The sequence below is a fragment of the Eleutherodactylus coqui genome, chromosome 12 (assembly GCF_035609145.1).
Source record: "Eleutherodactylus coqui strain aEleCoq1 chromosome 12, aEleCoq1.hap1, whole genome shotgun sequence".
Lineage (NCBI taxonomy): Eukaryota > Metazoa > Chordata > Amphibia > Anura > Eleutherodactylidae > Eleutherodactylus > Eleutherodactylus coqui.
Window position 1 is genome coordinate 70,040,813 of NC_089848.1, and position 13,456 is coordinate 70,054,268.

Below are 13,456 nucleotides of genomic sequence, written 5' to 3' on the forward strand. Positions count from 1 at the left end.
TTGGGTTACAGAAACAATGTAAGACCGTCTTGCTCGGCTGCTTTCATACTCTCAGCTGCATACTTCTATGGGACGGGCATCTGTAAGATTTATATGGCATATCCTTTGATTGGAAAATCAACAATAAGTGAATTCAGCGCATCGGGGATAAGTATATATCTATCCTGACAGAAGAATTACAAGGACATAATATAAGGTAACTAGATGGACCATGGTTTTTTTTCTATATCCGTGAGATAACATACTGAACACGGAGCGCAAACAGAGTTCCATCACTGGGAAAATGTGATCAATGGTAAAACGTTCTTCTAAAAAGTCCAAAGCATCCAGGAAAAATGCCCTTTATTCTGTTAACAAAAGCGGAGCTTCACATGTACGTGTGTTCCTTATTCATTAGGCAGGTAATGAAGCATTTGCAGAAATGTAATTACATACAGCAAATCTGACAGTTCTTAACATTGCATTAATAATCACTACAATTAGTTTTGATGATGGAAGCAATTTGCAACGCGTCACATGCATAAATAACAGTGCGGTTTTTGTGCGTGTCATTTTTATGTATTAGGGATGCCACCTTGTTGTGACATTCCCACTGATACGCTACTTGAGATGAAATTAAGGTGAGATGAGTGATTTTATTTGAGAAGTAAAACAAGTTTATGCCGTACTTATTATATTAACAAGGTGACTTTGAAAAATAATACTTAGGTGGGCTGAGTCTCCATGTTTCAGCGAAGTGCAGTAAGCTGTGGGCACGTAGTTCCAAGTTGTTTACAAGAATTAATCTTACCTGTGATAACTGTCCCCTTCATTCCCCCGTTAAGAACTGTCATACCTAAAACACCATCTGTTAACATTAAAACAATGGAGTTGGACTGTCTGCAGTTTGCATCTGCGGCACTTTGTTTATGGGAGATGTTAAAGTGAAGCTCTAGTTTGTAGTAATATACAGATATGTTGTATACAATTCCTAAGAGCTAATCCCATAGCCGGATTTCTGCCCCGTTGCCCTGCAGCTATTAGGTTTTATTGAACCTAATAGCTCAATGCTCACGCTGCGGAATTCCACAACATGAAATAAACCGCGGCATACTTTACATGCCGCGGGAATACGCACGGCCCAATTCCATTGTAGTCAATGGAAGCCGGCTGTCATGCTATACTTCCACTGTAGCACAGCGGAAATATAGTGTGAATACGCTTGCCCGCCCACTGCCGACCACATCATATGACACTGCCGGCGCGTCATGCGGGACTTGCACAGCGGATCCGGGAGGGGATTATGGGGTCTTTGGGGGGGGGGGCCCGTGACAGACTCCACTGCAGTATTCCGCTAGCGGAGTCCATCACGGCCATGGGCATGAGGCCTTAACCTATTTTTACTGCAAGCAAAATATTATCAGTAATACATCCAATACCTTAAAAACTTCCTTTAGCCCCGCTGTAGACCTGTTAGCCGGTGTCTACAAGTCCATTGACAGACTGATTACAGGTTTCTTTAAAATTCCCTGTGCTCGCTCTACAGACTCATCAGATGTTTTAACACTTCGAAAGGGCTCTTTCACACGGGTGTAAGTGCATTTTGATTGCTTAAACAAGCTACGGATTTCCAGGACCAAAAATCGCTTACTCCTGTGTATTTCAGTTGATCCTGCAGCTTTTTGTACGTGCAGATACAATGTCTATTTGTGCAAGCGAAAAAAAGAAGAGCTCATGCATTTGTGCCAGCCCATCCGTTTCAATGGTCTATTGTGATGCTTAGCCAATCAGAGCCAGTGCTCGATGAACCAATCACAGCCATTCAACTTTTTTTGTTACTATGGTAGCACTTTATTGCTATTACTTATATGTACGTTTATGCTTTATTTGGATGGATGTTACTTGTGGCATGAAGTTGGTTGTTGTTTTTTATATGTATTTTATGAGTTATTGATAAAATACAATATTTTTTAGTGTAATTGATTTTTCATATTTTATCCAGCACATTTTTTTTCGGTGACTTAGTTAAGGTGACCTACATAATAAAGTCAAAATTTCAGTTGTTCGTCTTGCTTCCCCAAAAAATGGAATAAAAAGTTATCAAAATGTCTTATGTTTCCAGTAATGGTATCAATGAAAACTACAAGTGATCCACTAAAAGCCAAGGCCTCATGCAGCTCCATCAATGGAAAAGTAAACATGTTATAGCTCTTATAATGCAAGATGCAAAGACACGTTCTTAAGTGTCTTTAGTGTGCAAACATAGTAAATATTTAAAAACTGTGTACATAACTTTGCCGTAATCCTGTAGATCGAGAAAATGTTATGTTATTTATACCGCAAAAGAAAAACTGTAAAAACAAAACCCATAAAACCAATGCAGGTATTTCAGTCCAACAATTAATATAAATTATACAGTATATTATTTGCTCCCAAAAACGATGGTAATAAAACACAACTTATCCTACAAAAAACAATCTTGTACAGAAGAATGTTATGGCTCTTAGGATGAGATGATGAAAAAACTGTAAAATGGGCCGATCATTAATGGGTTAATCTTCCACTATGTAACAACATGTAATGATGTCCCTAAAGGTTTTATTATGCAATGCAGGTACCATGGGAGGACTTGCGCTACCTGTTTGGAGAAATTATGTATGGCGGCCACATAACTGATGACTGGGACAGAAGGTTGTGTCAGACATACTTAGAGGAGTTCATGAGTCCAGCACTGGTAAGAGACATGTTATTATGTAAGATTACTTATCAAATTACTTAGTAACAGTAAAAAAAATAGGTTGTTGTATGATAAAACTAAGAGTGCTGAACAGAATAGCAGCTTACAGTAAATTTCAGAAAGGACATATGTATGGCCAACAAAATCACTGATACCTAGGTGCCATCGCTGTTGAGAACAGGAGAGGTATTCCTATAGAGGCAAAGAAGGATAACTAAGACTCATCATGTCCGGAGGCTCAAATGCAACAGTTTCCGTTAATGATATAAAAAAGCTGATTCAGCTTAAGTAGTATATTTTGGTAATGCCACAGTTCCAGCAAGTATTGTGCATGGGTCCTATTCTTTTTAACATTTTTATTAAGTACATTTTTGAACAAGCTAAAAGAAGGATGCATATACAAATCCAACAAAAGTAGTTGCTAACATATAGCACAATGAAAGGAACGGTCGCGGCTTGTCAGTCGCAACAGTGTCATGGCATGGTGGCCTCGATACAGTCCAAGACCCGTTGCCTTGTTATGCAGGACAAGGGTAATGCACCATGTGCTGAGACTGCTGGTGTTGTCTTTCTTTGCTGCATGGATGCATGCTGGATTAGTCATGCCTGGGAGTAGGATGGAGGTGTGGTTTTCTATTCACTCTGCCAGTTCCCAGGTGTGGAGGGGCTTTATAGTCTCACCCCCTCCTTTGCTCAGTGCTGCTTATTTCGTTCCATGGTGGAGTACTGTTATAGATGTGTACTAAGTGTACCCGATGATGAATATCTCCCCACTTCCCAATTAGTAGGTCTAAGGCCTGTACATGCACAGAAGAATCACACTGAAACCTGCTGTTCAGCTAAATGAAACTTCTTTTTTCTAATCAAACTGCATGGGGTTTTATAAACAGTATGCATTGTTAGTACGTCATGAAGTACGAATCTGTAGCTGATTGGTTATTGCCCTTATTTGGGTCTCTTCCTCCAGGAGCTGAGGTCCTTATCCTGGAATTCCTGTACTAGGGAGTCGCCATATTGAGTAAATTGTTAGAAACACGGTGGGAGGGGGTGAAGAGGGAGTTAGTCAGCACTTTCAGACAGCTGTATGTTAGTAGTGAGGAAAAGAAACACATATTTGCAATAGACATTTTACTTAGTTTATTACAATCCATTACAGTATTTGGAGTTTGGAGCTCTTCCTTGGTGGGTGTATTGCGGCTCGCATATAAGTTGCTGCGGGTCTCTTTTCAGCTGTATTCCTGCTGTTTATTTCTGTTTTGCTTTGCTGTTCGGTTCATCTCTCCAGGAGTTCCTATAGGGAAAATCAGGGCCCATGATGAAGACCGTGGGGCAGTCTCTATCGAGACAATTACTCCGCTTCTAGGCAGGGACCCTTCACCTCCCTCCCTGCTAGGCTAGGGCCATATATTAAACGTGTTCCAATGAGTGTCTGAAGATCTTTTTTGTGTTTTTACATTGAACGGGTTTTCCGGCCAAACACTACTGATGACCTATTCTCAGGATAGGTCATCAATAGTTGATCAGCTGGATTCAGCCAATCATGTGACCGCTATCAGCACCACAACACACGGGTACAGAGCGGAAGCAGTTAACTCCAACCCCTGTATAGTGGCTGGTGCTGGTAATTGCAGGTGCAGATCCCATTAAATTCAATGACAGCCTTCAAATACATGCGCCAGCCACTGAACAGGGGTCGGCGCAATCTGCTTCTGTGCTGAGCCTGTGCGCCCACAGTCATTGCCATAATACACAATCAGGGGGGGATCCCGAGAGGCGGACTATAGCCAATTAACTATTGAATCTATCCCGAAGTTAGGTCATCAGTAGTGTTTACCTGGAAAACCGCTTTAAGATCTGTTTGTATCTTTTTTTCATGTGTAGCTTGATGGAGAGTTGTCGTTAGCTCCTGGATTCCTGGCCCCACCAAATTTGGATTACATTGGATACCATACCTATATAGACGAATTCCTGCCTGCAGATAATCCTGTTTTGTACGGACTGCATCCGAATGCTGAGATTGAATTCCTAACAGTGACTTCTGATAACCTGTTCAAGACCATATTAGAAATGCAACCAAAAGAGACCCTGATTGGCGAAGGATCAGGAATATCTGCAGAAGAGAAGGTAAGACATCCAGGTACATAACTGCTTTATTCAACTGCTCTTCCCGTTTGTACATGGATCCTCTGCGATGGTATCATCTAGCCTGTATGGATTCCTTTACCCGTCCCTACACGGTATATGAACACTAAACCTAGAGATGAATGAGAAAATGAAACAAGAGTTAACTTTGTACACATTGTTTGTCAGTCTGTAGGACTGTCTGCATGCTCTGGGAATAGTCTTGTAGAAGTCTTCCCTAACTCCAGTCCTAAGGGACCGCCAACAGGTCGTTTTCAGGATTTCCTCAGTATGGCACAGGTGATGTAATTATGGTCAGTGCCTCAGACATTGCCACAAGTGTTCTTACCATAGGATATCCTGAAAACATGACCTGTTGGTGGTCCCTGAGGACTGGAGTTGGGGACCCCTGTTGTAGAGATCCCGCAGAGAAAACTGGGGTTAATCTCCTGCTGATCTGTATTTTTTCTCTCTGGTGACTGAGTGGGTTGGCTTAGCTAAGGGAGGAGACAATATTTGTTTCCTACTGCAGAGGGGGGGGGGGGGGGGGGCGGCGGCGCTCCTGCTGAAGGCATTCATCTTACAGCTAGATTGTGCACCATATGCTTGTTGACTTGAGGAATTCATAACAGTTCTTACAGACGCTCAATATGGATTCTGTGTTGAATAGGGGCATCTTGGGAGGCACAACTCAACATGCACGCCAACACCTATCATGTAAAACCAGTGTCCAGTACTCCTGAGCTTTGTAACCAGAGAGGAGACCACATGTTATAAAGCTGTGAGTGCCTTCTGCAAGTGCTCCCGCCAACTCCTGCTGCAACTAACTAAGCAGCACTGTCATAACTAACATGGACTTGGTAGCTGTAAGCTGAAATCTCCATGCTCTGATTGTCACTGTGTGAATGAGAAGCCTGATCCCGCACCCATCAGAGAGCTCAGAGCTTCAAGTTCACAGTCAATAAATCACTGCTTATTAGTTCTCATAGTGCTGCTTCCCATCATTAGATTTGATGAATCTTGACAGCAGCTAATGGTTCATTTACACTGGTCGAGTTCCCGGCCCGATGTAACGAGCACCAATTGACACGCATGTCCATCAGAACTCATTTCATTCTCTTTTACATTGGTCGAGAATCGGCTTATGGGGGCGAACAATCCGTAGTATGACTGTTCGTTTACATAGACCAGCCGTACATCTCCCTGATCACATAAGATGTATCGCCAATCAGTGGGCATTGTTATGCTTGCTGAGACTAAACGATAAGCCAACAACAAATGATCCCCTGATCGGTGAGCGAACAAGCGTTCAGAGCAACATTCGGACCCAATAATCGACCCTTGTCAAGCACCATTAGTTTCCATCCTTTGATGGGTCCAGCGATGCAGTTTTTTTAGTTTTCTGTTGCATAACAGAACAAAGGCACAAAAAATGATCAGATGTGTGAACAGCTCTTTATACTCCTCCTTCAGTTTTGATCCACTTCTGGCTTTGTTATATAAAACTATAAAAACACAATTTTACTATATGCAATTTTTTGTGGTACGACTTTGCTAATGATAGAGAAGGCATCATAAAAACTACATAGCCGCTCTTGTCCCAGTTTTTTCGGAAAACGGAAATCACCTCATCAATTGCTAGGATTTTTTTTTTTACTGTGAATTTACTATTTAGTATTATGTTCCTTTCCGACTTCAAGAGGGAAAGTTTGGGTAGGATGACCAGTCATGCTGAGCCTTTCTCCACAATAGGTTAAGAATATAATTGATGATGTTTTGGAGAAACTCCCAGAAGACTATAATTTACAAGAGATCATGCAGAAGACAACAGAGAGAAGTCCCTATGTCCTTGTCTGTTTCCAGGAATGTGAAAGAATGAACATGTTAATGAGAGAGATCCGGAGGTCTCTTAAAGAATTGGACCTGGGCTTAAAGGTGCGGATCATTTTAATAGAAACCTTTTTTATACATGAGATCACATGACATCAACATGGTTTTTTCTCATCACTCTAGGGAGAGTTGACCATTTCCTCAGATATGGAAATACTACAACTCGCCTTGTACTATGACAGCGTTCCTGACTCATGGACAAAGCTTGCTTACCCGTCAACATTTGGATTAGGGCATTGGTAAATATTCTTTTGTACTGATGTTCGAGGGGGATTACTAGAATTATTGCCTACGGTGTAAAACGTCTTGCAACAAAGTGAAATTAGACTTCAAATCACTTTTTTTTACATATTTGTTCTGCTGTGGGGCTAATCAGTTATGAAAACTAAAAGCAAATTTTAGTGCAAAATGAGACCCCCAATATTTAACAACCATCTGTCCATGAATCCACTTATTTAATCTTTGTTGTAACTAAGGGAACGCACCAATTCAAACCAAAGGAAATGCATTTTCCTCCCTTCCATTCATTTTACAGGATTAACGATCTTTTATTGAGATGTCGTGAGCTGGATATGTGGACACAAGACCTGGTATTACCTGCAGTAGTCTGGCTTTCCGGCTTTTTCAATCCACAGTCGTTTTTGACAGGTAACTACAAAATTTGCAATTTATCATGAAATATTTCACAGTTTGTAAATTTACCCATTTTCCACAACTAAAATGTTTTTATTGGTAAATGACTTGAGAAGGAGTTCTCATATGCTCATCATATACAAGAAGCTCGTCAATCAACCATAATGGCCTTCAATGTCGTCTTAAAAGATTGTCCTCCTGGCAGAGGTTCAGGTTGCTCCTCAGTAGAAGTTGATGATGAAAAAGCTATCCTGTGTGGTAGTCTTGTTGTCTTTTACATTGGAGGTTAATGAGCTGTGTATGCAATTGTTTGGTATACATCAGGGTTTGAACAGAGCCATACTGTGACACGTTCTTAAAATATAATGCTGAGAAGACTGTCCATTTTACTAAAGGCCCATTTACACCAGCCGATGATCGCTCAAACTAGTTTGGGTGAAAGCTTTGAGCGATCATTTTGTATAAACTTTTAAGTAGCTACTCAGCTACTTAAGAGCAATTAAGTGTGCAAATGAAGCCTTAGCTGAATGCAGTTATTAGCCCAACGACTCTTATCTGCTTTCAGCTCCTTTGTTCTCCTTCGGAAAACAATGCTATCAGCACTCCCCGTGGAGAACTGCTCATAAGGCTGAACAACGATTTTTAGGTTGGACTGAATTTAACGCTCAGCTAGCAGTGCACGAAAAGTGCACGATGGGCACACATTTAGACGCAATGATTATCGCTAAAACGATCGTTCCGTGTAAATGGGCCTTAAGGGTAACAATTATTTTGAAAGCATTTTACTAACTTCAGACAATTGTTTGAAATTTCCCTTATCAGCAATTATGCAAAGCATGGCCCGTAAGAACGAATGGCCCCTAGATAAAATGTGTCTGACCGTTGATGTTACCAAGAAAGTGAAGGATGACTTTGGACACCCCCCACGAGAAGGCGCTTATATTCATGGACTCGTTATGGAAGGTAATTGGCAAGAGTACCATGAATGTATAGAAATAAGAGAAAGTTATATTTTATTTTCCTCTTATACAAAATTTATCACTATGACTGTAAATATTCTCCACAGTTGTGTTACAAATATATTTCAATATTTAAAGGAGACACATCCCTAATTATCGTAGTCATGAGCCAGAGCAGAGCGCTTCTATATTAAAGGGGATATCTATGGAAAAAAAAAACTTCAACTAAATCACACAAACACCTCTCTCCACATAAAATAAAACTAAAACAAAACATGTATTTTGTGTTATTTAGTGTCTTGCCTTGAGGCTGGTCCTTGGTGACCGCCTCTACTTTTGCTTGCAACTCATTTAATGTCCGTCTTACCTCCATCATCCTGCTTATAATACACTAGCTGATATACCCGGCTTCGCCCGAGTTAATTTGGTACTGGTGTTTATCTGGTGTTCACACGGAAAATCTTATGAAGTCGTGGTTACTTTAGAGATACTGAGGAAAAACATATGTTCACCATTTTGCATAGTTCGCTGCGTTACCCAGGAAACACCACGTGGAGGTAACCATGCAACGTTTCCTTCATATAAAATGACATCAGGAAGTGAGAGAATTAGATTACGTACATAAAATTTGGACACTAATTCTTTTGCGCTTAGAATTGAATAATCGAGTTGGGACCCATTAGCTTTTCATATTTATGACACAATCAATGCTTGTGCCAAATTTCATGTTTCTATGACATTGGGAAGTGAGAGATTTAGATTATGTACGTAAAATTTTGACGCGAATTCTTTTGCGCTAGAATTGAATAATCGAGTTGGGACCCATTAGCTTTCCCTATTTATGACATAATCAATGCTCGTGCCAAATTTCCCGTTTCTATGACACCGGAAAGTGAGAAAATTAGATTCCGTACGTAAAATTTGAACGCTAATTTTTTGCGCATAGAATTGAATAATGGAGTTGGGACCCATTAGCTTTTACTATTTATGACATAATCAATGCTCGTGCCAAATTTCCTGTTTCTATGACACCGGAAAGTGAGAAAATTACATTCCGCACGTAAAATTTCGACGCCAATTCTTTTGCGCTAGAATTGAATAATCGAGTTGGGACCCATTAGCTTTTCCTTTTTATAACAATCAATGCTCGTGCCAAATTTCACGTCTCTATAACATTGGGAAGTGAGAGATTTAGATTATGTACGTAAAATTTTGACGCCAATTCTTTTGCGCATAGAATTGAATAATCGAGTTGGGACCCACTAACTTTTCCTATTTATGACATAATCAATGCTCGTGCCAAATTTCCCGTTTCTATGACATTGGGAAGTGAGTGATTTAGATTATGTACGTTAAATTTCGACGCCAATTCTTTTGCGCTAGAATTGAATAATCGAGTTGGGACCCAATTTCTTTTCCTATTTTGGAGATAATCTATGCTTGCGCCAAATTTCATGTTTCTACGACATTGGGAAGTTGGAGAACTTTTGGCGAGTCAGTCAGTCAGTGAGTCAGTGAGGGCTTTCAGCTTTATATATATAGATAAATCATTCCACTTTCTGCTGGTGCTTTTTTGTGTTTGCTGTTGGCACTTACTCTTCCTTTTCTCATCATGGTGATGTGATTACTTGCAGTAGGCAGTTGTTCTAAAGGTCAGAATTGGAGATAATGCTGATCCAAGGAACTTAACTCTTTAAATGCTGCAGTTAATACAAGCATCTAAGTGGTTAGATACAGGGAGGGGGCTATCTGTCACTCCAAGACGCAAAGGGTGCCCATGAGTTGTCATAGCACCTTGGGGCCTCACGTTGGCTTCCAGGCCTACCATCTTAGTAACCTAATAGGCCGAATACACTGCAATACAAAAATATTGCAGTGTATTATATAAGCAATCAAGCTCACAGAAGTTCAGGTGCCCAAGTGGGACTAAAATAAACAGGTTTTTTTTTAAAGTATACTGTGTTATCGTATCTATAAAAATCCGAACCATAAATGTTTTGTGTTATTTAACCCACAAGATGAACACCATAAATAACACTCGTCAGAATTGTTTTTTTTTTTTTGTTCATCCCACCTCATAGAAACACAGTAAATATCAGTCAAATGTCATAGGTCCCCAAAATGATACCATTTGTAAGCATCAACTAATACTACAAAGAACAAGCCGCCTTTCAGCTCCATCAAAAGAAAAAAAAAGAAACTGATTTTTTAATTTTTTTAAACCGATATGTTTGGTATCGCCATAATCGTACTGTACCGCAGAATAAAAGGTCACAGGTCATTTATACTGGGCCAAAAAAATGAAACCCCAAAAGTTTACAGAATCACTTTTTATGTTTTTTAGGTACTCCTGATTGGCAGGAGGTTTGGTCAGCAGGCCCCCACCAGTCAGATATTGATGGCCCATCCTGAGGATATATCATCAATTTTTAAGAGCCAGTTAACCTTTAAACTCACTCTTGCCATTTCTAAATAGCCAAGGATATCAATTCCTGTAACAAGCATGTGTAATGACTAAATCTGCACTAGAGGGGACTATCCTTTTAAGCCACGTGTTTTGAATAGGCAAAACAGGTTTCTAAATTATTCCACCATCCCATTAAGGTGAAAGTAGCTTTATAGTAAAACGTTTATTTAAAATATAAATGTCTACATACAGACCATCTTACAGTATTTGTTTCCTTGTAGGCGCTCGCTGGGACATGCAGACAGGAGTCATTTGTGAAGCACGTCTCAAAGAGCTGACTCCTCCCATGCCGGTCATCTATGTGAAAGCCATTCCAATCGAGAAACAGGATCTTAAGAACATGTACGAGTGTCCTCTGTACAAGACAAAAATTAGGGGTCCCACTTATGTTTGGACCTTTAATCTTAAAACCAAGGAGAAGCCAGCTAAATGGGTCTTGGCTGGTGTAGCATTATTGCTGTCAGTTTAGTCACAGGACCTGCCATAATGAGTCAGGTTCACAAAAGGATGTTTTTTATATACTTTTCTTTTTCTAAGCGAATGCAGATTTAAACCTAAAGAAAGAAGTGTTAGAAATCTCCGATCCTGAGAACAAGTCCTTTTAAGCAGACAGCATTTATTCCAAGATGAGGCACAGTAAGAACAGGTCACAAACTTCTTGAGCTTCTAACAGCAAGTGATTATCTCGTATAGAGAATACACATATCTTATACATTTCTCTCCATACGTGATTACTTAACTTCAAGACTACACATCTCACACCCTTCCCACTATGTGAGTTGCAGTTCAAGATACAAGGTATCTGAGTGTCTAGGACTAGAACAATGAACGCAGTCAAGTTTCTTTCTGTGCTGGCTTGGTAGGAAGCTATAAATCTGCTACAGTAGGTTAAATATATATTTCTTGTCCATGTCATTGGGGACACAGGAAGACCTTGGGTATAGCTGCTACTACGAGGAGGTGGACACTAAGTACAGAAGAGTGTTGGTTCCTCCCACTAGCAGGGACTGAGCTAAATCAGTTTTAGCTTATTGTCTGTGGGATGCAGACCGCCTGCTCTGCGGGACCTCCGTTTTCTTATTTTAGTTTTTTTCCTTCTTCTCAAGCTGGGAATCAGGGCAAGCCAACCTCTCCGATTGTCCCCAAGTGTGGAGAACAGTGCTGCATTAGACACGCTGTTACTCCGTCCTCCAAGAAGACAAAGTGGATGAGAGCAACATTGACTGCTCTGCCTCCCATCAGCCATGGGATCACCTGAGGTTCCTGACTGCTTTCTCCAATCCAGTGATCTGTCTCCACTAATGGTCACTGAAGGGTGACCCTGCTGGTACACCAGGGAAGCTGAAGCGAAGAGGATAAAGTTGAAGTAAGTAAGCTGGATTAGGCAAGTATGGCATATGTGAATATTGTCATTTACAGCCATCGCCTTTCCCCTATGTTTTTTCATAGGCCTCTCCAACCTAGTGTTCCCCTCCTAGCTTCTGCCCCAACACTTAGACTCCTCTCAGGCTTCCCCAGGCCACCTGTTGCAGCATTCCATCCCTGTCCTTTCCACATGCACAGTAGGGAAGTCTTTGGTGCTTCCTTCTGGCAGCCTTCCCTCCCTTCTAGAGAGGGACAGGGTACATAATTGCCTAGGATGCTATTCACGTCCTAGTTCCCAATTCAGACCTATGACACTTTCACCCTAACCAGGACACATCCTAGCACTTTTGTTTTTCCCCAGCAGCAGTCTTTTCTTCTGGGCTGGGCCTTCTCTTTTCCTGCATTGAGAAATCACCCTGCGGCCTCTCTCTCTAGGCTGGGCCCCATTGGCCCTCCGGAACGGACAAGTGTTTTAGATTTTCCCAGCCTTTCTTTAGGCGGTGACTTGTTCATGACGAGAAGTAACATGTAGTATTGTAGACAATATCAGCATGTTCTGTACTAGTTATTTACTGTTGCCAAACCATGCATCGCACATTGGACCGAATGACACATGAACCGCTTCCCGATCTCAATGCCCAAACATAATATGGACCCTACACGCTGGGAAAAAAGTGCCACCTATCAGTCAGTGTGTGTTATATAACACAGTTCTGTATGCAATAGTTAATAGAATGGTGAAATGTTTATGAGTATGGTTGACCCTCTTTCGCAGCAGGGATAGTTTCTGTACTGCAAGGCTGTTTCCCACATCACTACGCATAGTCAACAAATACCACTTCATTACCCACTTCCTTAGGCCTCCCTCGCACAGGCGTTTGCAGAAACGCTGCGTTTTTGTGCAGATGCCGCCTGGTTTTAGCAGCTCTGGCATATGTTATGCCAATGTTTTAGCTGCCTTTCAGCACAGCTGAAAACACAGCCAAGGCTGTTTATTTAAGAAAAAAAAAAAAATCAAAACTCACCTAGCAGGTGAAGCCACTGTCCCCAGCACCACTGTCGGGATCTTGAGAAGCCAGCAGATTGCTGTGATTGGCTGAGCCAATCAGAGTCAGCGCTGGATGCGTCTAATCACAGCTATTCCATGAATGAATGGCTGTGATTGGCTCAGCCGGCTGTCACTCAGCCATTCAGAGCAATCTCTCGCTGGAGGCGGGGATTTAGAATCTCCGTTAGCAGTGGAAATTCCTCTGAAGGCTGACAAGTCCCGAGAGCACCGCTGAGGACAGCGACATCACCTACAAG

At 41.2% G+C, this 13,456-nt stretch overlaps 1 protein-coding gene across 1 annotated transcript in view; it reads left to right on the forward strand.

The window, feature by feature from the left end:
* Positions 1 to 13,216, forward strand: part of DNAH11 (dynein axonemal heavy chain 11) — a 270,457-nt gene extending 257,241 nt beyond the window's left edge. The window contains exons 78-84 of the mRNA XM_066584695.1: positions 2,594 to 2,713; positions 4,598 to 4,840; positions 6,590 to 6,772; positions 6,851 to 6,966; positions 7,263 to 7,375; positions 8,183 to 8,323; positions 11,008 to 13,216. Coding sequence (XP_066440792.1) covers positions 2,594 to 2,713; positions 4,598 to 4,840; positions 6,590 to 6,772; positions 6,851 to 6,966; positions 7,263 to 7,375; positions 8,183 to 8,323; positions 11,008 to 11,255 — 1,164 coding nt within the window. The 3' untranslated portion in view covers positions 11,256 to 13,216. The remainder of the gene's footprint in view (positions 1 to 2,593; positions 2,714 to 4,597; positions 4,841 to 6,589; positions 6,773 to 6,850; positions 6,967 to 7,262; positions 7,376 to 8,182; positions 8,324 to 11,007) is intronic.
* Positions 13,217 to 13,456: the final 240 nt, after the last annotated feature.